The sequence below is a fragment of the Ranitomeya variabilis genome, chromosome 2, assembly GCF_051348905.1.
Source record: "Ranitomeya variabilis isolate aRanVar5 chromosome 2, aRanVar5.hap1, whole genome shotgun sequence".
Taxonomy (NCBI): Eukaryota; Metazoa; Chordata; class Amphibia; order Anura; family Dendrobatidae; genus Ranitomeya; species Ranitomeya variabilis.
In genome coordinates, this window is record NC_135233.1 from 481630633 (window position 1) to 481656658 (window position 26026).

At 45.8% G+C, this 26026-nt stretch overlaps 1 protein-coding gene across 1 annotated transcript in view; it reads left to right on the top strand.

Annotated features, from left to right (window-relative positions):
• LOC143803850 (mucin-5AC-like) overlaps positions 1-26026 on the top strand; it is a 157102-nt gene that overhangs the window by 124240 nt on the left and 6836 nt on the right. The window contains exon 27 of the mRNA XM_077281614.1: positions 209-252. Within this exon, the coding sequence (XP_077137729.1) occupies positions 209-252 (44 nt within the window). The remainder of the gene's footprint in view (positions 1-208; positions 253-26026) is intronic.

A 26026-nucleotide genomic window follows, 5' to 3' on the forward strand; every position in this document is an offset into this window, starting at 1 on the left:
ATTTTTCACTGTGAAATTCCTTTTATACATGTGAATGAGAACGGTCATAGGAATTTTTGCAACAATTCTCTTACATGTGAACTTTGAAAAATAACTTAGATACTCACAATTTCTTATCACCTTCATATTCATACCAGAGTGACAACTGTAATTAATTTATACAGGGTGTAAAAATTTTATAAAAGTTATTCTTTCATTTTATGTTTAGTGTTTGTGCGATGGATAAGATCAGATGTCATTACGATATAACAGGTATGTACTTCGGTCATTTAAAATGAACGTTTTAGTAGTTTCATGCTGTTGATATCCAATTATTACCTCTTTATAGATGTTGATCAGGAGAATGAATCTTATTGTATACATATTGTAGTGCACCGGTAGCCAGTGATGAGGCAGTGACCCACAAAGTTCAAATATAAAAGTCTTTCTAATGTGTTATCTTCACACAGAAAAGGTTCCAATCCACACAAATGCATATAACTTCAGTGTATATAACTTCAGTGTTCAATTCACACCAGTTCATAACAGCATCCTTTAGATTGCAGTTACTACACACGCTCTTCCTCCTCTGACTAGTTCCCATGGGTGTCCTGCACCACTGTATCACAGTCTCTACTCACAGCTGTACACAGACCTTGACATCCTTCTGTCTGCAGCTGTAACACATGCCAGTCCTTCCGTTGGGCAAAGGACAGTCTACCTCCGGTGCATCTCCGGGCACAAGACTTGTCCACATCCGTGACCAGACCAGTCATCGTGGACAGCAGCACCACTGTGTATGCTGCGGGTTGCCAGGTCTCACTCTGGCCTTGACAAACCTGAGACTCCTCAGACTCAATTCTAAAACCTCTCTATACAACAGGGCTTTTAACAATTGTAATCACAGCTACACCTTTGACTACAACGCCCCTTCATAGCCTCACTACGCCTCTGTGCGCATCCTGGGGAGAGCAAACAGCGCCCCCTAGCTGTTACGGGTCACTGCCTCACAATATTTATAAGGCTGAGAATGCAGTCATCTGAAATTTGCTTAGTGTTGTTTAGCAGGTAGGTTACATTTATTGCTAAATGCACAAGAATGAAAAATATTGATTCTTAATTTTTTTTAAAAAATAAATCGTAAGTAGCCTTTTTTTAGCACAGTGGTTGTTAGTTAAGCCATTTAAAAAAGTTTTAGAAAGGCATACAATAATAAAAGACTTCCCATCATGGAAATGAAGCCTCTGCAGCCAATCCCTGGCAGCAGCGATGACCCACTATAGCCAGATATTGGAAAGTAAGCACAGAGTCAGGATCAGCATAAGAGAGGCAATGAACTGTTATGTAAGGGTAAGACTTCTTTCATTATTTCCTTGCATTAAAAGACATTTTCTAATATGATAATGCTTATGATTTGGTTAATAAAAGCAGGTGTCTCATCTTCATTATCAAGTAAAATTGCAAATTGCTTGTAAAAGAAAGCAACTTTGCAATTTGCCTCTTATTACAATTTTTCCTTTGTTCTCAAGAATAGAGCAATTTTTAGTTTTATTAACCCCTCTTTGACATCAAATGTACTATCCCGTCAAGGTGATGTGGGCCCATATGACCATCGATGGGATAGTATGTCATATGCGATCAGCCGCGCTCATGGGGTAGCGGAGCCGATCGTGGCCCGGTATCATCTGATTATCACAGCTGACATCTGGCACTATGTACAAGGAGTGGTCACGGACCACTCCCGGCACTTTAACCCCTGGAACACTGAGATCAAGCAAGATTGCAGCTTTCAGGTGGCATAGGAAAGCATTGCGCATGGAGGGGGCTCCCTGTGTGCTTCCCTGAGACCCTCAGAACAATGCAATGTGATTGCATTGTTCTGAGGGTCTCCTCCTGTCTCCTCCCTGCAGGCCCCTGGATCCAAGATGCCCACGGGGTCCTTTCTGGTCCTGAGAAGCCTCCTGCACTGCCTGTCAGATCGCTGATCTGACACAGTGCTCTGCAAAGTGTCAGACCGGTGATCTGACACTATGTAGTGATGTCCCACCCTGGGATAATGTAAAAAAGTAAATAAAAAAATTAACATGTGTAAAAATATTTTTTAAATAATTCAGAAAGAAAAAAAAATATTGTTCCAATAAATACATTTCTTTATGTAAATAAAAAAACAATAAAAGTACACATATTTGGTATCCCCATGACCGTTATGACCCTACCTATAAAACTGTCCCACTAGTTAACCCCTTCAGTGAACACCGAAAAAAAAAAAAATGATAAAAAAAATGCTTTATCATCATACCGCCGAACAAAAAGTGGAATAACACGCGATCAAAAAGATGAATATAAGTAAGCATGGTACCGCTGAAAATGTCATCTTGTCCCGCAAAAAACGAGTGGCCATACATTGTCATCAATAAAAAATAAAAAAGATATAGCTCTCAGAATAAAGCGATGCAAAAACAATTATAAAATATATTAATTATAAAATAGTTTTTATTGTATAAAAGCGCCAAAACACCAAAAATATATAAATGAGGTATTGCTCTAATCGTACTGACCCGAAGAATAAAACTGCCTGATCAATTTTACCACACGCGGAATGGTATAGGCTCTCTACCCAAAAGAAATTCCTGAATTGCTGTTTTTTGTTCATTCTGCCTCCCAAAAATCGTAACATAAAGCGATCAGAAAATATCCTGAAAATGTTACCAATAAAAATGTCAACTTGTCCCACAAAAAAAAAGACCTCACATGACTCTGTCTGCCAAAATATGGAAAAATTATAGCTCTCAAAATGTAGTGATGCAAAAACTATTTTTTGCAATAAAAAGAGTCTTTTAGCATATGACAGCTGGCAAACATAAAAACCCACTATAGAAACCCGCTATAAACAGTAAATCAAACCCCCTTTATCACCCCCTTAGTTAGGAAAATAATAAAATAAAAAAAGTATTTATTTCCATTTTCCGATTAGGTTTAGGGATAGGGTTGGGGCTAAAGTTACGGTTGGGGCTAGACTTGGACTTAGCGTTTGGATTACGTTTACAGCTGGGATTAGGGTTAGGGTTGGGATTAGAGTTAGGGATGTGTCAGGGTTAGGGGTGTGGTTAGGGTTATGGTTGGGATTAAGTTTAGGGGTGTGTTGGGGTTAGGGGTATGCTGGGGATAGGGGTAAGCTGAGGTTAGGGGTGTGGTTAGGGTTGAGATTAGGGTTAGGGGTGTGTTGGGGTTAGGGGTGTGTTGGGGCTAGGGTTGTGGTTAGGGTTGGGATTAGGGTTAGGGGTGTGTTTGGGTTAGGGGTGTGGTTATGATTAGGGTTGGGATTAGGGTTAGGGGTGTGTAGGGGTTAGGGTTAGAGTTAGAATTGGGAGTTTCCAGTGTTTAGGCACATCAGGGGCTCTCCAAACGCGACATGGTGTCCGATCTCAATTTCAGCCAATTCTGCACTGAAAAGTAAAATGGTGCTCCTTCCCATCTGAGCTCTGCTGTCCACTCAAACAGTGGTTTACCCCCACATATGGGGCATCAGCATACTCAGGACAAATTGGACAACAACTTTTTGCGTGCAATTTCTTCTGTTACCCTTGTGAAAATACAAAATTGGGGTTAAAAATCACTTTTGTGGAAAAAAAATAATTTTTTTATTTTCACGGCTCTGCATTATAAACTTTAGTGAAACACTTGTGGGTTCAAAATAATCAAAACACAAAACATCTAGATAAGTTCCTTGGGGGTCTAGTTTCCAATATGGGGTCACTTATGGGGGGTTTCTACTGTTTAGGTACATCAGGGGCTCTGCAAATGCAATGTGATGCCCATTCCATCAAAGTTTGCATTCCAGAACGGCGCTCCTTCCCTTACGAGCTCTGCCATGAGCCCAAAGGTTGATTCCCCCACATATGGGGTATCACCATACTCAGCACCAATTGCAGAATGACTTTTGGGGTCCAATCTCTACTGTTACCCTTGGGAAAATAAAAAAATGGGGGTGAAAAGATCATTTTTCTGAAAAAAATATGATTTTTTATCTTTATGGCTCTACATTATAAACTTCTTCTTAAATTTACACCCAACGTCGGAAAGGGGTTAATGAAAACATTTTTTTCCCCTGATATAGTTGATAGCTATAGCTGCAACCATGGTAAATACAAATACTGTCTTTCCATTATTCTTAGGTGAAGAAAATTCTTCTAGCATGTCACAAAGGAGACATATGAGATAGTGGCATTACAAAACTGTGGGTCACTTTATGTCATCTATCTCTAGTATATAGGACGCACCATCCAACCCCAGTGAAGCTGTCTAAATAAACTTAAATTTAATTTATACCTACTGTATGTACACACCCCGCCCATCATCTACTTCCCATAGTTTTTGATGTTGTAACCTATTTACACACTCCAACACCATGAGGCAGAGGGATCTATACAAACTATAATCATGACCATGACTTTGTTCACAGTAGATCTATGTAGCAATATCCTATATACAGTATTTATGTTTAATTTTGATGCAAAATTGTATCCCCTTGTTGCTTCAAGTTTTATTTTGGTGTTAGTGGCTTATTATACAGTGTATTTGGAGCGCCCCCACACCGCCGCAGGGCCGAGGGGTACCCGGAGCCGGGCCTCTGAGTCCTAGTTCTGGGGTTGTCACGGTGGCTAGACCCGGTCCATGGCCCTGTCTGTCAGTGGGGGACGTCCGGTGCAATAAGTGGTGTTGTAACGGTGCAGTTGTGAGGTGCAGGTCGCAGTAAATAACGAGGACACCAGGTTGCAGTCTCTTTACCTCTTTACTGAAGATCTCTGAGTCCTCAATCCGGAATATGGTTCACCAGGCTGCGCAAGTCCGGCCGGTCCAATGGCACTTCCAGAGTTCTCTTCACAGGAGGAAATCTGTGCCTTCCCCCTAGCGCTATGTGTTGTAGTCCTTCCCTGCTGTGCTTACGGAAAGTACCCCACAACTGCTGTGTCTGTTTCTGATGTTCCCTCACAACTCGACTAGATGATGTTCTGCTAATCCTCCGTCCCTCCCCTGAGGTTCGGGTAGGAACGGCACCCGTTTGTCGGGTAGGCCTGGAGTTCTTCCGGGACCCTAGAGACGCCCCTCTCCCGCAATTGCCTCCCAAGACTTCATAGGTGATTTGAGTTAGACAGCCCGCCTGAGACTGACTGCCCTGCCGCTGTTTGGAGTATGGCTTGAAGCTGAATGTTGTTCCACTCCCTCGGCGTTCCGGCCACCGGTACTGCGCCTCAGTAGGATGTTGCTTCGGTCTTACAGCACGACTCCTACTGGTATTTCTCCTTTTGCGTGATCCCGTTTCTCACTCAGCACAATCTATCTCGCTTCTGATCCTTTCTTGGGCCCCGCCGCTACCCGGAGCTGGCGCGGACCCGTTACGTTCTTTCTTGTTGCCAAGCCTCTGTCAGGATCCCACCCCTGACAGAGACCCTACTGTATCTTCCCCTACAACACCCTCTGCCACAAGGTGTTGCCTGGTTCCAACCCAGTCAGCTTTCTAACTAACTTCCTGCCTGACCCCCGGTTTACCCACTATGGTGGGGAGTGGCCTAATGAATAGCACCCTTAGCTCCCCCCGGAGGCCCTGTGGTGAAATGTATTGGTGTCTGTGATACCTGATCGGATGAACTCCTTCAGTGCCATCGGACGCACCATAGCTCCCCATAGTGGCGGAGCCACAGTACTGCAACGACCAGGACTCTGGGGCACTGCACTCCCCCCTGGTTAAACACAGTACTCCGGGACTGGGAAGAAAACAACAATACAGGTTAGCAAAAAGACATACAATTTTTGTTGAGTGCAAATAACAATAAGTATACTTGAACAGGCTTCCCTTTATGGGAGGTAAGGACACTTGAACGTTACAAACATGGCAAAAATATCATAGCAACATGCTATAATTAGCTTGTCTTACCCAACCGGGTATTCTACTAAGTGCAAACATTATTGACCAATAATTTAACTTTGCCTTTAAGGATATACACTCTTAATCCGCTAAAGACCTTCCTATAATCACATTATAAGGTATTTTAACTTTTTCATTCTCCTACTTTGGATCTGCAGGACCGCCTGTCCTATCGGCACCAGACCTACTGCCTCTCCTTTCTGTTACAGGACCGCCCCATTCAGCCAGGACCTACTGCCTTTTCAACTACTATACACAGTATAGAACATAACTTTTCTTTCAGTTTGAGAACACTGAGCCGGCTCTACTTGGCTCCTTTAAGGACTCACCCACTAACCCCTACGGGTTCACTTTCTGTCCTTAGCAACACATTACTAACTTTCGACGGGGAACGCGGGGTTTACCTTCTATCCCCCCCTTTTCTTATCAACATTATCAACTATCTTCTTTTCACAACATTAAACTTTCTCATTACTTCCTTTCACTTCTTCTTTCAGAAAACATTATCAGCATTCCTTTACAATTAACTAATGGCACACATATAACTTCTACATGTAAATATTATCATCATTTTCTTCCATCGACATTATTGCTACATATCTTAAGCAATATTACTATTTAAGCGTAACAAATGAACATCCCCTTTAAAAGAGGATCAAGTTTTTCTGAGGTAGTTCGTCTTCTCAGACTACCAGTCCATGCTCAGCAAAGGTTCCGGTACGGTATCTTCGCAAAGAGTCTTTAAATAAAACCAGTAGGAAGCGCCTTTAAGAAGGTGCAAACTATATACAGGAAAAAGTTTGTATCATGCACAGTCCATGATTACTGCAGTTCTTTCAATCTTGTGCAAACTTGAAGAACATAAACAAACAACAAGGATCCCGGGTCAACAAAGGGATCCATAAGAGGGGTTAACCCTGGACGGGTTTAGCAGCAACATAAGAGAACAGTAACTGTATACAGTTTCAGGTTTCCGAGGTTTATTCTTATTCAGGCGGCCTTGGCCCCTGGGCCCCGGCCACAGTGGCACGGATTCCAGCGGCAAGCCCCGCAGGGGCCACCAGGTCACTCGGTGTCTGGATTTGAAGACTAACCCGGCGGGCAAGTTCGGGAGCTACTACAAAGCGTACAGTGGTGGCGGTAACAAGGTCCGGCAACCCTGGGTCGACCATTGGGGCCGCAGGTGATGTCCCTTCCGGTTTGCATCGCTGCACATTCCGGGCACGCCATCCCTGCGCGTCCCGGTAGCGAGTGTACATCACCTGATCCCCCTCCCGTAGTGGTTCGCCTTCCCGATCACAGCAGGGAGTTTCCACGTCGTAGCCAGCAACGAAGATGCCAGTAGGTAGACCCGATTCCCAAATGGAGCCCCATCCTTTCTTTAGGTGGAAGGCCGACACCGTTCCTCGCCTTACCACATCCGTTCCACCATATATCAACTTCTTGCTTTGCAGTTCCCGTTTTTCAACTTCATTGCGCTGCCCCCAGTGCTGGAGCACGCATTGTTTGTATTGGTCCCAGGTAAGTATCGCAATAGTGAGACCATCCACTGGAACCCCATCCTGCTCGACCCAAGGGGTATCCCACCGAAACATCACTCCACTTGGGTCCATTTCTATGGGCTCTCCCCACTTAGTTGGTAATGGCGGTAACAATTTCCCCATCGCGCTGGGGGTGAGGACCGCCCGCTCAATTGTGAATGAGGAGTTACTGTTGCGGGGAGGATCGGTCATGGAGGCAGGGGTGTCTCTCATACCTGCGCCCGATGTGGTTCCACCGATGTTGTTCCGGTCCGCTGACAAGGACACTGGAATCGGCTGCTGCTCGGACCGCGGCTCCTCCAATACGATCCCCGGAAGCGGCTCCGCTTGCCGTGGTTCCTCCTCCTCTAGCTCCGCTGTCAGTTCCGAAGGCTTCCGGTCCGTCTCTGGTGAAGGAGGGCAAGCCGGAATCGCTTCCTCCTCGTTCAGGCACTTGCTGTTCATCGTCGCTGCCTGGCATTCGACGGCAATGCATGCATCTGGCTCCGCCATTTCTCCTGGGCCGAGCCTCTCTATCTCCTGCTTCCCGCCGTTGCAAATCAGGAGGTTGTCCTCTGTTTTGGGGCAGGTCATCTCTTTGCAGCCAGAAGCGCAGGGGGCGGTAGCCATTTCTCGCGCCACTCTGGAAGTCTCCTCCCCTAGCACGCCTTCCTTCTCCTCTGGTGTAGCAATGGCGGCGGCTTTTGGCGGGAACTTCTCTGAGTCAATGGCAGTACACAATCTCTCACTAAAGTACAGTCCAAGCACAATAAATCACAGTTCCAAGGCACACTGTTATGGTTCTCTGTTGTGAATTTGCTTTTTGCTCCCTCTAGTGGTTACTAGTTTTTTGACTCTGGTTTTTCTGTCATTCCTTTTATCCGCACCTGGGTCGTTAGTTAGGGGTGTTGCTATATAAGCTCCCTGGACCTTCAGTTCCATGCCTGGCAACGTAGTTATCAGAGCTAGTCTGCTGTGCTCTTGTCTACTGATCCTGGTTCCGGTTATATCAGCTAAGTCTGCTTTTTGCTTTTTGCTATTTGTTTTGGTTTTGTATTTTTTGTCCAGCTTGTTCCAAATCTATATCCTGACCTTTGCTGGAAGCTCTAGGGGGCTGGTGTTCTCCCCCCGGACCGTTAGACGGTTCGGGGGTTCTTGAATTTCCAGTGTGGATTTTTATAGGGTTTTTGTTGACCATATAAGTTACCTTTCTTTATTCTGCTATCAGTAAGCGGGCCTCTCTGTGCTAAACCTGGTTCATTTCTGTGTTTGTCATTTCCTCTTACCTCACCGTTATTATTTGTGGGGAGCTTCTATCCAGCTTTGGGGTCCCCTTCTCTGGAGGCAAGAAAGGTCTTTGTTTTCCTCTACTAGGGGTAGTTAGATTCTCCGGCTGGCGCGTGTCATCTAGAATCAACGTAGGAATGATCCCCGGCTACTTCTAGTGTTGGCGTTAGGAGTAGATATATGGTCAACCCAGTTACCACTGCCCTATGAGCTGGATTTTTGTATTCTGCAGACTTCCACGTTCCTCTGAGACCCTCGCCATTGGGGTCATAACAGTTTGCCAGGCCAGTATTAAATGTTTAATGCATTGCAGAAGAGGGATTATAAGAAAGAAGATTCTGAGTTTTTTTTTTTTTCTCTTTCTCCTTCCCCTTTACCTCAGAGTGGCTATGCTTGCTGCAGACATGAATGTCCAGACCTTGATTACAAGTGTGGACCAGCTGGCTACTCGTGAGCAGGGCATACAAGACTATGTTATCAGAAATCCTAGGTCAGAACCTAAAATACCGATTCCTGAACTGTTTTCCGGAGACAGGTTTAAGTTTAGGAATTTCATGAATAATTGTAAATTGTTTTTGTCCCTGAGACCCTGTTCATCTGGAGACTCTGCTCAGCAAGTAAAAATTGTTATTTCGTTCTTACGGGGCGACCCTCAGGATTGGGCTTTTTCGCTGGCGCCGGGAGATCCGGCATTGGCTGATATTGATGCGTTTTTTCTGGCGCTCGGTTTACTTTATGAGGAACCCAATCTTGAGATTCAGGCAGAAAAGGCCTTGCTGGCTATGTCTCAGGGGCAGGACGAGGCTGAAGTGCATTGCCAAAAATTTCGGAAATGGTCCGTGCTGACACATTGGAACGAGTGTGCACTGGCCGCTAATTTTAGAAATGGCCTTTCTGATGCCATTAAGAATGTTATGGTGGGTTTTCCCATTCCCACAGGTCTGAATGATACTATGGCACTGGCTATTCAAATTGACCGGCGGTTGCGGGAGCGCAAAACCGCAAATTCCCTCATGGTGTTGTCTGAACAGACACCTGATTTAATGCAATGTGATAGAATTCTGACTAGAAATGAGCGGAAAATTCATAGACGCCGGAATGGCTTGTGCTACTACTGTGGTGATTCTACACATGTTATCTCAGCATGCTCTAAACGTATAGCTAAGGTTGTTAGTCCTGTCACCGTTGGTAATTTGCAACCTAAATTTATTCTGTCTGTAACTTTGATTTGCTCACTGTCGTCTTATCCTGTCATGGCGTTTGTAGATTCAGGTGCTGCCCTGAGTCTTATGGATCTGTCATTTGCTAAGCACTGTGGTTTTACTCTTGAACCATTAGAAATTCCTATTCCTCTTAGGGGTATTGATGCTACGCCATTGGCAGCAAATAAACCGCAGTATTGGACACAGGTTACCATGTGCATGACTCCTGAACACCGCGAGGTGATACGTTTCCTGGTTTTACATAAAATGCATGATTTGGTTGTTTTAGGGCTGCCATGGTTACAGACCCATAATCCCGTCCTGGACTGGAAGGCTATGTCAGTGTCAAGTTGGGGCTGTCGTGGTATTCATGGGGATTCCCTGCCTGTGTCTATTGCTTCTTCTACGCCTTCGGAAGTTCCGGAGTATTTGTCTGATTATCAGGATGTCTTCAGTGAGTCTGAGTCCAGTGCACTGCCTCCTCATAGGGACTGTGACTGTGCTATAGATTTGATCCCAGGCAGTAAATTTCCTAAGGGAAGACTGTTTAATCTGTCGGTACCTGAACATACCGCTATGCGTTCATATATCAAGGAGTCTCTGGAGAAAGGACATATTCGTCCGTCTTCTTCCCCTCTTGGTGCGGGATTCTTTTTTGTGGCAAAAAAGGACGGATCTTTGAGACCTTGTATTGATTATCGTCTTTTAAATAAGATCACTGTCAAATTTCAGTATCCTTTACCGCTGTTGTCTGACTTGTTTGCCCGGATTAAAGGTGCCAAGTGGTTCACCAAGATAGACCTTCGTGGTGCGTACAACCTTGTGCGCATTAAGCAAGGTGATGAATGGAAAACCGCATTCAATACGCCCGAAGGTCATTTTGAGTACTTGGTGATGCCTTTTGGGCTCTCCAATGCGCCTTCAGTTTTTCAGTCCTTTATGCATGACATTTTCCGGAAGTATCTGGATAAATTTTTGATTGTTTATCTGGATGATATTTTGGTTTTTTCTGATAATTGGGATTCGCATGTGGAGCAGGTCAGGTTGGTCTTTAAAATTTTGCGTGAAAATTCTTTGTTTGTCAAGGGCTCAAAGTGTCTCTTTGGTGTACAGAAGGTTCCCTTTTTGGAGTTCATTTTTTCCCCTTCTGCTGTGGAGATGGACCCAGTCAAGGTCCGAGCTATTCTTGATTGGACTCAGCCCTCGTCAGTTAAGAGTCTTCAGAAGTTCTTGGGTTTCGCTAACTTCTACCGTCGTTTTATCGCTAATTTTTCTAGCATTGTGAAACCTTTGACGGATATGACCAAGAAGGGCTCCGATGTAGCTAACTGGGCTCCTGCTGCCGTGGAGGCTTTCCAGGAGTTGAAACGCCGCTTTACTTCGGCGCCTGTTTTGTGCCAGCCCGATGTCTCACTTCCCTTTCAGGTTGAGGTGGATGCTTCAGAGATTGGAGCAGGGGCCGTTTTGTCGCAGAGAGGCCCTGGTTGCTCTGTTTTGAAACCTTGTGCCTTTTTCTCTAGGAAGTTTTCGCCTGCCGAGCGAAATTATGATGTGGGCAATCGGGAGTTGTTGGCCATGAAATGGGCATTTGAGGAGTGGCGTCATTGGCTCGAGGGTGCTAAGCATCGTGTGGTGGTCTTGACTGATCACAAAAATCTGATGTATCTCGAGTCTGCTAAACGCCTTAATCCGAGACAGGCCCGCTGGTCATTGTTTTTCTCCCGCTTTGATTTTGTTGTCTCGTATTTACCAGGTTCAAAGAATGTGAAGGCCGATGCTCTTTCTAGGAGCTTTGTGCCTGATGCTCCTGGAGTCGCTGATCCTGTTGGTATTCTTAAAGATGGAGTTATCTTGTCAGCTATTTCTCCGGATCTGCGACGTGTGTTGCAGAGATTTCAGGCTGATAGGCCTGAGTCTTGTCCACCTGACAGACTGTTTGTCCCGGAGAAGTGGACCAGCAGAGTCATTTCCGAGGTTCATTCCTCGGTGTTGGCAGGTCACCCGGGAATTTTTGGCACCAGAGATCTGGTGGCCAGGTCCTTTTGGTGGCCTTCCTTGTCAAGGGATGTGCGGTCATTTGTGCAGTCCTGTGGGACTTGTGCTCGAGCTAAGCCTTGCTGTTCTCGTGCCAGCGGTTTGCTCTTGCCCTTGCCTGTCCCGAAGAGACCTTGGACACATATCTCCATGGATTTCATTTCTGATCTTCCGCTATCTCAGGGCATGTCCGTTATCTGGGTGATATGTGATCACTTCTCCAAGATGGTCCATTTGGTTCCTTTGCCTAAGCTGCCTTCCTCTTCCGATCTGGTTCCTGTGTTTTTCCAGAACGTGTTTCGTTTGCACGGCATCCCTGAGAATATTGTGTCAGATAGAGGATCCCAGTTCGTTTCCAGGTTCTGGCGATCCTTTTGTAGTAGGATGGGCATTGATTTGTCGTTTTCGTCTGCTTTCCATCCTCAGACTAATGGACAGACGGAGCGAACCAATCAGACTTTGGAGGCTTATTTGAGGTGTTTTGTCTCTGCTGATCAGGACGATTGGGTGACATTCTTGCCGTTGGCTGAGTTTGCCCTTAATAATCGGGCTAGTTCCGCCACCTTGGTTTCGCCTTTTTTCTGCAACTCTGGTTTCCATCCTCGCTTTTCTTCAGGTCATGTGGAGCCTTCTGACTGTCCTGGGGTGGATTCTGTGGTGGATAGGTTGCAGCAGATCTGAAATCATGTGGTGGACAACTTGAAGTTGTCACAGGAGAGGGCTCAGCGCTTTGCCAACCGCCGCCGCGGTGTGGGTCCCCGACTACGCGTTGGGGATTTGGTATGGCTTTCTTCCCGCTTTGTTCCTATGAAGGTCTCCTCTCCCAAATTTAAACCTCGTTTTATTGGTCCTTACAAGATATTGGAAATCCTTAATCCTGTATCTTTTCGTCTGGATCTTCCTGTGTCGTTTGCTATTCACAATGTATTTCATAGGTCCTTGTTGCGGCGGTACATTGTGCCTGTAGTTCCTTCTGCTGAGCCTCCTGCTCCGGTGTTGGTTGAGGGCGAGTTGGAGTACGTGGTGGAGAAGATCTTGGATTCTCGCCTCTCCAGGCGGAGGCTTCAGTACCTGGTCAAGTGGAAGGGCTATGGTCAGGAGGATAATTCCTGGGTGGTCGCCTCTGATGTTCATGCGGCCGATTTAGTTCGTGCCTTTCATGCCGCTCATCCTAATCGCCCTGGTGGTCGTGGTGAGGGTTCGGTGACCCCTCACTAAGGGGGGGGTACTGTTGTGAATTTGCTTTTTGCTCCCTCTAGTGGTTACTAGTTTTTTGACTCTGGTTTTTCTGTCATTCCTTTTATCCGCACCTGGGTCGTTAGTTAGGGGTGTTGCTATATAAGCTCCCTGGACCTTCAGTTCCATGCCTGGCAACGTAGTTATCAGAGCTAGTCTGCTGTGCTCTTGTCTACTGATCCTGGTTCCGGTTATATCAGCTAAGTCTGCTTTTTGCTTTTTGCTATTTGTTTTGGTTTTGTATTTTTTGTCCAGCTTGTTCCAAATCTATATCCTGACCTTTGCTGGAAGCTCTAGGGGGCTGGTGTTCTCCCCCCGGACCGTTAGACGGTTCGGGGGTTCTTGAATTTCCAGTGTGGATTTTTATAGGGTTTTTGTTGACCATATAAGTTACCTTTCTTTATTCTGCTATCAGTAAGCGGGCCTCTCTGTGCTAAACCTGGTTCATTTCTGTGTTTGTCATTTCCTCTTACCTCACCGTTATTATTTGTGGGGGGCTTCTATCCAGCTTTGGGGTCCCCTTCTCTGGAGGCAAGAAAGGTCTTTGTTTCCTTCTACTAGGGGTAGTTAGATTCTCCGGCTGGCGCGTGTCATCTAGAATCAACGTAGGAATGATCCCCGGCTACTTCTAGTGTTGGCGTTAGGAGTAGATATATGGTCAACCCAGTTACCACTGCCCTATGAGCTGGATTTTTGTATTCTGCAGACTTCCACGTTCCTCTGAGACCCTCGCCATTGGGGTCATAACAGTTCTCAATGGCAAGAGAACATAGCCCAGAAAACATAAGTACTAGCTCTTGGAAGGATGGAAACTAAACTGACCATGAACTAAACCTGCCGCACAACTAACAGTAGCCGGGTAGCGTTGCCTACGTTTTTTATCCCTAGACGCCCAGCACCAGCCGGAGGACTAACTAATCCTGGCAGAGGAAAATACAGTCCTGGCTCACCTCTAGAGAAATTTCCCCGAAAGGCAGACAGAGGCCCCCACATATATTGGCGGTGATTATAGATGAAATGACAAACGTAGTATGAAAATAGGTTTAGCAAAATTGAGGTCCGCTTACTAGATAGCAGGAAGACAGAAAGGGCACTTTCATGGTCAGCTGAAAACACTATCAAAATACCATCCTGAAATTACTTTAAGACTCTAGTATTAACTCATAACATCAGAGTGGCAATTTCAGATCACAAGAGCTTTCCAGACACAGAAACGAAACAACAGCTGTGAACTGGAACAAAATGCAAAAACAAACGAGGACTAAAGTCCAACTTAGCTGGGAGTTGTCTAGCAGCAGGAACATGCACAGAAGGCTTCTGATTACAATGTTGACCGGCATGGAAGTGACAGAGGAGCAAGGCTAAATAGCGACTCCCACATCCTGATGGGAACAGGTGAACAGAGGGGATGATGCACACCAGTTCAATTCCACCAGTGGCCACCGGGGGAGCCCAAAATCCAATTTCACAACAGTACCCCCCCCTCAAGGAGGGGGCACCGAACCCTCACCAGAACCACCAGGGCGATCAGGATGAGCCCTATGAAAGGCACGGACCAGATCGGAGGCATGAACATCAGAGGCAGTCACCCAAGAATTATCCTCCTGACCGTATCCCTTCCATTTGACCAGATACTGGAGTTTCCGTCTGGAAACACGGGAGTCCAAGATTTTTTCCACAACGTACTCCAACTCGCCCTCAACCAACACCGGAGCAGGAGGCTCAACGGACGGCACAACCGGTACCTCATACCTGCGCAATAATGACCGATGAAAAACATTATGAATAGAAAAAGATGCAGGGAGGTCCAAACGGAAGGACACAGGGTTAAGAATCTCCAATATCTTGTACGGGCCGATGAACCGAGGCTTAAACTTAGGAGAAGAAACCCTCATAGGGACAAAACGAGAAGACAACCACACCAAGTCCCCAACACAAAGCCGAGGACCAACCCGACGCCGGCGGTTGGCAAAAAGCTGAGTCTTCTCCTGGGACAACTTCCAATTGTCCACTACCTGCCCCCAAATCTGATGCAACCTCTCCACCACAGCATCCACTCCAGGACAATCCGAAGATTCCACCTGACCAGAAGAAAATCGAGGATGAAACCCCGAATTACAGAAAAAAGGAGACACCAAGGTGGCAGAGCTGGCCCGATTATTGAGGGCAAACTCCGCTAAAGGCAAAAAAGCAACCCAATCATCCTGATCTGCAGACACAAAACACCTCAAATATGTCTCCAAGGTCTGATTCGTCCGCTCGGTCTGGCCATTAGTCTGAGGATGGAAAGCAGACGAGAAAGACAAATCTATGCCCATCCTAGCACAGAATGCTCGCCAAAATCTAGACACGAATTGGGTTCCTCTGTCAGAAACGATATTCTCCGGGATACCATGCAAACGGACCACATTTTGAAAAAACAGAGGAACCAACTCGGAAGAAGAAGGCAACTTAGGCAGGGGAACCAAATGGACCATCTTAGAGAAACGGTCACACACCACCCAGATGACAGACATCTTCTGAGAAACAGGAAGATCTGAAATAAAATCCATCGAGATGTGCGTCCAAGGCCTCTTCGGAATAGGCAAGGGCAACAACAATCCACTAGCCCGAGAACAACAAGGCTTGGCCCGAGCACAAACGTCACAAGACTGCACAAAGCCTCGCACATCTCGTGACAGGGAAGGCCACCAGAAGGACCTTGCCACCAAATCCCTGGTACCAAAGATTCCAGGATGACCTGCCAATGCAGAAGAATGAACCTCAGAAATGACTTTACTGGTCCAATCATCAGGAACAAACAGTCTACCAGGTGGGCAACGATCAGGTCTATCCGCCTGAAACTCCTGCAAGGCCCGCCGCAGGTCTGGAGAAACGGCAGACAATATCACTCCATCCTTAAGGATACCTGTAGGCTCAGAATTACCAGGGGAGTCAGGCTCAAAACTCCTAGAGAGGGCATCCGCCTTAACATTCTTAGAACCCGGCAGGTAGGACACCACAAAATTAAACCGAGAGAAAAACAACGACCAGCGCGCCTGTCTAGGATTCAGGCGTCTGGCGGACTCAAGATAAATTAGATTTTTGTGGTCAGTCAATACCACCACCTGATGTCTAGCCCCCTCAAGCCAATGACGCCACTCCTCAAAAGCCCACTTCATGGCCAAAAGCTCCCGATTCCCAATATCATAATTCCGCTCGGCGGGCGAAAATTTACGCGAAAAAAAGGCACAAGGTCTCATCACGGAGCAATCGGAACTTCTCTGCGACAAAACCGCCCCAGCTCCGATTTCAGAAGCGTCGACCTCAACCTGAAAAGGAAGAGCAACATCAGGCTGACGCAACACAGGGGCGGAAGAAAAGCGGCGCTTAAGCTCCCGAAAGGCCTCCACAGCAGCAGGGGACCAATCAGCAACATCAGCACCCTTCTTAGTCAAATCAGTCAATGGTTTAACAACATCAGAAAAACCAGCAATAAATCGACGATAAAAGTTAGCAAAGCCCAAAAATTTCTGAAGACTCTTAAGAGAAGAGGGTTGCGTCCAATCACAAATAGCCTGAACCTTGACAGGATCCATCTCGATGGAAGAGGGAGAAAAAATATATCCCAAGAAGGAAATCTTTTGAACCCCAAAAACACACTTAGAACCCTTCACACACAAGGAATTAGACCGCAAAACCTGAAAAACCCTCCTGACCTGCTGGACATGAGAGTCCCAGTCATCCGAAAAAATCAAAATATCGTCCAGATACACAATCATAAATTTATCCAAATAATCACGGAAAATGTCATGCATAAAAGACTGAAAGACTGAAGGGGCATTTGAAAGACCAAAAGGCATCACCAAATACTCAAAGTGGCCCTCGGGCGTATTAAATGCGGTTTTCCACTCATCCCCCTGCTTAATTCGCACCAAATTATACGCCCCACGGAGATCTATCTTAGAGAACCACTTGGCCCCCTTTATGCGAGCAAACAAATCAGTCAGCAGTGGCAACGGATATTGATATTTAACCGTGATTTTATTCAAAAGCCGATAATCAATACACGGCCTCAAAGAGCCATCTTTCTTAGCCACAAAGAAAAAACCGGCTCCTAAGGGAGATGACGAAGGACGAATATGTCCCTTTTCCAAGGACTCCTTTATATATTCTCGCATGGCAGCATGTTCAGGCACAGACAGATTAAATAAACGACCCTTAGGGTATTTACTACCCGGAATCAAATCTATGGCACAATCGCACTCCCGGTGCGGAGGTAATGAACCAAGCTTAGGTTCTTCAAAAACGTCACGATATTCAGACAAGAATTCAGGAATTTCAGAGGGAATAGATGATGAAATGGAAACCAAAGGTACGTCCCCATGCGTCCCCTTACATCCCCAACTTAACACAGACATAGCTTTCCAGTCGAGGACTGGGTTATGAGATTGCAGCCATGGCAATCCAAGCACCAACACATCATGTAGGTTATACAGCACAAGAAAGCGAATAATCTCCTGGTGATCCGGATTAATCCGCATAGTTACTTGTGTCCAGTATTGTGGTTTATTACTAGCCAATGGGGTGGAGTCAATCCCCTTCAGGGGTATAGGAGTTTCAAGAGGCTCTAAATCATACCCACAGCGTTTGGCAAAGGACCAATCCATAAGACTCAAAGCGGCGCCAGAGTCGACATAGGCGTCCGCGGTAATAGATGATAAAGAACAAATCAGGGTCACAGATAGAATAAACTTAGACTGTAAAGTGCCAATTGAAACAGACTTATCAAGCCTCCTAGTACGCTTTGAGCATGCTGAAATAACATGAGTTGAATCACCGCAATAGAAGCACAACCCATTTTTTCGTCTAAAATTCTGCCGTTCACTTCTGGACAGAATTCTATCACATTGCATATTCTCTGGCGTCTTCTCAGTAGACACCGCCAAATGGTGCACAGGTTTGCGCTCCCGCAAACGCCTATCGATCTGGATAGCCATTGTCATGGACTCATTCAGACCCGCAGGCACAGGGAACCCCACCATAACATCCTTAATGGCATCAGAGAGACCCTCTCTGAAATTCGCCGCCAGGGCGCACTCATTCCACTGAGTAAGCACAGCCCATTTACGGAATTTCTGGCAGTATATTTCAGCTTCGTCTTGCCCCTGAGATAGGGACATCAAGACCTTTTCCGCCTGAAGCTCTAACTGAGGTTCCTCATAAAGCAACCCCAAGGCCAGAAAAAACGCATCCACATTGAGCAACGCAGGATCCCCTGGAGCCAATGCAAAAGCCCAATCCTGAGGGTCGCCCCGGAGCAAGGAAATCACAATCCTGACCTGCTGAGCAGGATCTCCAGCAGAGCGAGATTTCAGGGACAAAAACAACTTGCAATTATTTTTGAAATTTTGAAAGCAAGATCTATCCCCGGAGAAAAATTCAGGCAAAGGAATTCTAGGTTCAGATATAGGAACATGAACAACAAAATCTTGCAAATTTTGAACTTTCGTGGTGAGATTATTCAAACCTGCAGCTAAACTCTGAATATCCATTTTAAACAGGTGGACACAGAGCCATTCCAGGATTAGAAGGAGAGAGAGAGAGAAAGGCTGCAATATAGGCAGACTTGCAAGAGATTCAATTATAAGCACACTCAGAACTGAAGGAAAAAAAAAAAAAAATCTTCAGCAGACTTCTCTTTTCTCTCCTTTCTCTGCCAATTAATTAACCCTTTTGGGCCGGTCAAACTGTTATGGTTCTCAATGGCAAGAGAACATAGCCCAGAAAACATAAGTACTAGCTCTTGGAAGGATGGAAACTAAACTGACCATGAACTAAACCTGCCGCACAACTAACAGTAGCCGGGTAGCGTTGCCTACGTTTTTTATCCCTAGACGCCCAGCACCAGCCGGAGGACTAACTAATCCTGGCAGAGGAAAATACAGTCCTGGCTCACCTCTAGAGAAATTTCCCCGAAAGGCAGACAGAGGCCCCCACATATATTGGCGGTGATTATAGATGAAATGACAAACGTAGTATGAAAATAGGTTTAGCAAAATTGAGGTCCGCTTACTAGATAGCAGGAAGACAGAAAGGGCACTTTCATGGTCAGCTGAAAACACTATCAAAATACCATCCTGAAATTACTTTAAGACTCTAGTATTAACTCATAACATCAGAGTGGCAATTTCAGATCACAAGAGCTTTCCAGACACAGAAACGAAACAACAGCTGTGAACTGGAACAAAATGCAAAAACAAACGAGGACTAAAGTCCAACTTAGCTGGGAGTTGTCTAGCAGCAGGAACATGCACAGAAGGCTTCTGATTACAATGTTGACCGGCATGGAAGTGACAGAGGAGCAAGGCTAAATAGCGACTCCCACATCCTGATGGGAACAGGTGAACAGAGGGGATGATGCACACCAGTTCAATTCCACCAGTGGCCACCGGGGGAGCCCAAAATCCAATTTCACAACAGTACCCCCCCCTCAAGGAGGGGGCACCGAACCCTCACCAGAACCACCAGGGCGATCAGGATGAGCCCTATGAAAGGCACGGACCAGATCGGAGGCATGAACATCAGAGGCAGTCACCCAAGAATTATCCTCCTGACCGTATCCCTTCCATTTGACCAGATACTGGAGTTTCCGTCTGGAAACACGGGAGTCCAAGATTTTTTCCACAACGTACTCCAACTCGCCCTCAACCAACACCGGAGCAGGAGGCTCAACGGACGGCACAACCGGTACCTCATACCTGCGCAATAATGACCGATGAAAAACATTATGAATAGAAAAAGATGCAGGGAGGTCCAAACGGAAGGACACAGGGTTAAGAATCTCCAATATCTTGTACGGGCCGATGAACCGAGGCTTAAACTTAGGAGAAGAAACCCTCATAGGGACAAAACGAGAAGACAACCACACCAAGTCCCCAACACAAAGCCGAGGACCAACCCGACGCCGGCGGTTGGCAAAAAGCTGAGTCTTCTCCTGGGACAACTTCCAATTGTCCACTACCTGCCCCCAAATCTGATGCAACCTCTCCACCACAGCATCCACTCCAGGACAATCCGAAGATTCCACCTGACCAGAAGAAAATCGAGGATGAAACCCCGAATTACAGAAAAAAGGAGACACCAAGGTGGCAGAGCTGGCCCGATTATTGAGGGCAAACTCCGCTAAAGGCAAAAAAGCAACCCAATCATCCTGATCTGCAGACACAAAACACCTCAAATATGTCTCCAAGGTCTGATTCGTCCGCTCGGTCTGGCCATTAGTCTGAGGATGGAAAGCAGACGAGAAAGACAAATCTATGCCCATCCTAGCACAGAATGCTCGCCAAAATCTAGACACGAATTGGGTTCCTCTGTCAGAAACGATATTCTCCGGGATACCATGCAAACGGACCACATTTTGAAAAAACAGAGGAACCAACTCGGAAGAAGAAGGCAACTTAGGCAGGGGAACCAAATGGACCATCTTAGAGAAACGGTCACACACCACCCAGATGACAGACATCTTCTGAGAAACAGGAAGATCTGAAATAAAATCCATCGAGATGTGCGTCCAAGGCCTCTTCGGAATAGGCAAGGGCAACAACAATCCACTAGCCCGAGAACAACAAGGCTTGGCCCGAGCACAAACGTCACAAGACTGCACAAAGCCTCGCACATCTCGTGACAGGGAAGGCCACCAGAAGGACCTTGCCACCAAATCCCTGGTACCAAAGATTCCAGGATGACCTGCCAATGCAGAAGAATGAACCTCAGAAATGACTTTACTGGTCCAATCATCAGGAACAAACAGTCTACCAGGTGGGCAACGATCAGGTCTATCCGCCTGAAACTCCTGCAAGGCCCGCCGCAGGTCTGGAGAAACGGCAGACAATATCACTCCATCCTTAAGGATACCTGTAGGCTCAGAATTACCAGGGGAGTCAGGCTCAAAACTCCTAGAGAGGGCATCCGCCTTAACATTCTTAGAACCCGGCAGGTAGGACACCACAAAATTAAACCGAGAGAAAAACAACGACCAGCGCGCCTGTCTAGGATTCAGGCGTCTGGCGGACTCAAGATAAATTAGATTTTTGTGGTCAGTCAATACCACCACCTGATGTCTAGCCCCCTCAAGCCAATGACGCCACTCCTCAAAAGCCCACTTCATGGCCAAAAGCTCCTATCAGTAAGCGGGCCTCTCTGTGCTAAACCTGGTTCATTTCTGTGTTTGTCATTTCCTCTTACCTCACCGTTATTATTTGTGGGGGGCTTCTATCCAGCTTTGGGGTCCCCTTCTCTGGAGGCAAGAAAGGTCTTTGTTTCCCTCTACTAGGGGTAGTTAGATTCTCCGGCTGGCGCGTGTCATCTAGAATCAACGTAGGAATGATCCCCGGCTACTTCTAGTGTTGGCGTTAGGAGTAGATATATGGTCAACCCAGTTACCACTGCCCTATGAGCTGGATTTTTGTATTCTGCAGACTTCCACGTTCCTCTGAGACCCTCGCCATTGGGGTCATAACAGTTCTCAATGGCAAGAGAACATAGCCCAGAAAACATAAGTACTAGCTCTTGGAAGGATGGAAACTAAACTGACCATGAACTAAACCTGCCGCACAACTAACAGTAGCCGGGTAGCGTTGCCTACGTTTTTTATCCCTAGACGCCCAGCACCAGCCGGAGGACTAACTAATCCTGGCAGAGGAAAATACAGTCCTGGCTCACCTCTAGAGAAATTTCCCCGAAAGGCAGACAGAGGCCCCCACATATATTGGCGGTGATTATAGATGAAATGACAAACGTAGTATGAAAATAGGTTTAGCAAAATTGAGGTCCGCTTACTAGATAGCAGGAAGACAGAAAGGGCACTTTCATGGTCAGCTGAAAACACTATCAAAATACCATCCTGAAATTACTTTAAGACTCTAGTATTAACTCATAACATCAGAGTGGCAATTTCAGATCACAAGAGCTTTCCAGACACAGAAACGAAACAACAGCTGTGAACTGGAACAAAATGCAAAAACAAACGAGGACTAAAGTCCAACTTAGCTGGAAGTTGTCTAGCAGCAGGAACATGCACAGAAGGCTTCTGATTACAATGTTGACCGGCATGGAAGTGACAGAGGAGCAAGGCTAAATAGCGACTCCCACATCCTGATGGGAACAGGTGAACAGAGGGGATGATGCACACCAGTTCAATTCCACCAGTGGCCACCGGGGGAGCCCAAAATCCAATTTCACAACAGCACACATGACCCGATTCTTCAGGCTTAAGTAGATCCTGTTTGTGACGCCAAGTTCTGGAGCGCCCCCACACTGCCGCAGGGCCGAGGGGTACCCGGAGCCGGGCCTCTGAGTCCTAGTTCTGGGGTTGTCACGGTGGCTAGACCCGGTCCGTGGCCCTGTCTGTCAGTGGGGGACGTCCGGTGCAATAAGTGGTGTTGTAACGGTGCAGTTGTGAGGTGCAGGTCGCGGTAAATAACGAGGACACCAGGTTGCAGTCTCTTTACCTCTTTACTGAAGATCTCTGAGTCCTCAATCCGGAATACGGTTCACCAGGCTGCGCAAGTCCGGCCGGTCCAATGGCACTTCCAGAGTTCTCTTCACAGGAGGAAATCTGTGCCTTCCCCCTAGCGCTATGTGTTGTAGTCCTTCCCTGCTGTGCTTACGGAAAGTACCCCACAACTGCTGTGTCTGTTTCTGATGTTCCCTCACAACTCGACTAGATGATGTTCTGCTAATCCTCCGTCCCTCCCCTGAGGTTCGGGTAGGAACGGCACCCGTTTGTCGGGTAGGCCTGGAGTTCTTCCGGGACCCTAGAGATGCCCCTCTCCCACAATTGCCTCCCAAGACTTCATAGGTGATTTGAGTTAGACAGCCCGCCTGAGACTGACTGCCCTGCTGCTGTTTGGAGTATGGCTTGAAGCTGAATGTTGTTCCACTCCCTCGGCGTTCCGGACACCGGTACTGCGCCTCAGTAGGATGTTGCTTCGGTCTTACAGCACGACTCCTACTGGTATTTCTCCTTTTGCGTGATCCCGTTTCTCACTCAGCACAATCTATCTCGCTTCTGATCCTTTCTTGGGCCCCGCCGCTACCCGGAGCTGGCGCGGACCCGTTACGTTCTTTCTTGTTGCCAAGCCTCTGTCAGGATCCCACCCCTGACAGAGACCCTACTGTATCTTCCCCTGCAACACCCTCTGCCACAAGGTGTTGCCTGGTTCCAACCCAGTCAGCTTTCTAACTAACTTCCTGCCTGACCCCCGGTTTACCCACTATGATGGGGAGTGGCCTAATGAATAGCACCCTTAGCTCCCCCCGGAGGCCCTGCGGTGAAATGTATTGGTGTCTGTGATACCTGATCGGATGAACTCCTTCAGTGCCATCGGACGCACCATAGCTCCCCATAGTGGCGGAGCCACAGTACTGCAACGACCAGGACTCTGGGGCGCTGCATATTGAACGTGCAATTAAATATGTACTTTATGAAACTACCAGATAACCACAATATTATTAGATTTTCATTTTTGTCTCCATGTATTTTTTTAACCATATGGGACGGAAATATCTGGAAGTACATTGGGTCGTGAAGATGCTCTTCTAGTTCCTCAGTCTCACACTGTCTTCCCTACCTAGCAGCACACTCCTTTGTTTGATGGACAGGTTGTTTGCTCTGATACACAGCCACTAGACCTATCTTATCAGCTTGGAGAGGGTGCTGCTAGGAAGAAAATCATGAGTCTGAAGCACTAGAAGTGTATCAGCATGCCCCATTAAACTATCAGACACATGCATGCAATTTTAAAACTCAACTTCTTGCTTTTGGAGCTGCATTTTAGTTTCACAAGAGAATCAAATGTCAATTATCTATTAAAGGGCTGCACAATTATGTGAAATATTTGGAAGGTTAAAATTTTTATATTTTTTTATATTTTAATTTTTTGCAACAGATTTTTGAGTAGATTTTGAGGAGTTACATTAATGGGGTTTTCCAATCACCACATAAATTTCTAAAGTCACTATATGTGGTTTCAGATTGTCTAATCCTGACATTCGCAATTTGGGCACTGTGAAGATTCCACTCTTCCATTAGCTTTCAGCAGTCATGTGTACACAGGTATAGAAATTGCATAACTGCGGTAACATCCCAACTAGATTCTCACTAACTTCTTTCAATAGACCAATGAAAAATCAGATAAAGTTGCCAAATGACAAGTAACAGCAAATATCTAAATTGCATACTTGCAGTCACATGATAACTACTCAAGCAAGCAAATTTTTAGAATCCTGACTGTAAGCAAAATGCATACTGTAAAGATTCACCAATCTGAAGTAACATAGGCTGACTGCGGAATGTAAATAGAGCCAACCTAAAAGGAGTTTATGGATACTCACGAGGACAAAATTGTTGGCACTCTACTGGTAAAGTTGGAAAAACCCACCCTGGTCACTGAAATAAATTGAAACTGACAAAAGTATATTTATTTTCTTTTCAATGCTCTTTTTATTGATTTTTATAAAAGAGCAAATATACAAACATATGTGAAATAAAAGAAATAATTAACAGAACATCAGTAACGAGTCTTCGGGCAAGAGCTTTTAAAACAAGTATAAAGCTTTGAAGTTACTCGAAGTGTATAAAGGTAAGACAAATATAATGTATGAACAACAAGCAGAAATCAATTGAAGGGTATAGAAATTCAGTTGTAAACTAAACGATAGGTAATATATCCTGCAATCAATCATTTTTTGAAATCAGTCTAATTTCTATTTAAAGGTATAGAATAGAGAGAAGAAGAGAGGATAGAGAGGGAGGGTTCAGGGTTCAGGAAAGCAGATGGGGAGGGGAGCACCTTATTTTGCAGTTGATTTTGTTTAATGTGAGTCTTCAAGTATATTTCAATTTAAATTTACGGAAAATCAACTATTGAAATCAGACATTGCTTTTGAATTGTAGCTCAACGTAAAAATAAAAAAGACACCCAATGAAAATGGCCTGAACAAAAATTATGGTACCCATCAAAAAGTTTGAAAATAGTTTGATCATAGGGACATGTTAAACTAAGTTGTATCCTGTAACTGACATTACAGATGTCTTCAAACTTTTATTCAGTCTACCTATTTAAGAGGTGCAAAGGAGTCACTGTGCTGTTTGACAATATGGTGTGTACTACACTGAACATGATGCAAAGGAAACTAAGGAGAAAAATTGTCTCAGGAGATTAGAAATAAAATGTTAGACAAAACATGTTTAAGGTAAAGGCTAGTAAAACATCTCCAAAAAGATTGATGTTCCTGTTACTATAGTTAAATATATTTATCAGAAGTTTAAAGGGGACTTAGCATGTGATACATGCTGCATAAACTGTGGGCAGCATGTATCAGCCTGTAACACTGGTGGTGTAGACCCACTGTGCAACTGGCCAGGCTTACCCTGACTAAGTGGCTACCTGGTCTTTATTAGTGCCCATGATAGCGAGCATAGGTTAGGGCCTCACGATATCCACCAGGTTCCACTCCAGGACAATGTCCAGACCTACTAATCCAAGGGTCAAAGCAGGTTTTTGTGCTACAGAGGGACAAGACCGATGCGTAGTCAGAAGGTCAGAGGTCGGGGCAGGCAGCACAGGTTCATGATACATAGCTGAGGCCAGGAGCGGAGATAACAGACAGGACGAGAAAACAAGCTGTGTCAGTTATGGAAGGGATAAGCAATAAAACACCTCGACCGGGAACTAAATGCTAATAGGAAACTGGAACCTAATCTTAGGCTCAGGTGTGAAGAGTGGCCCTGCCTGATATATTACCTGCTGGTTAGTGATTGGCTGGTGAGTTCAAACCCTGCAGGACACAGCAGGGTA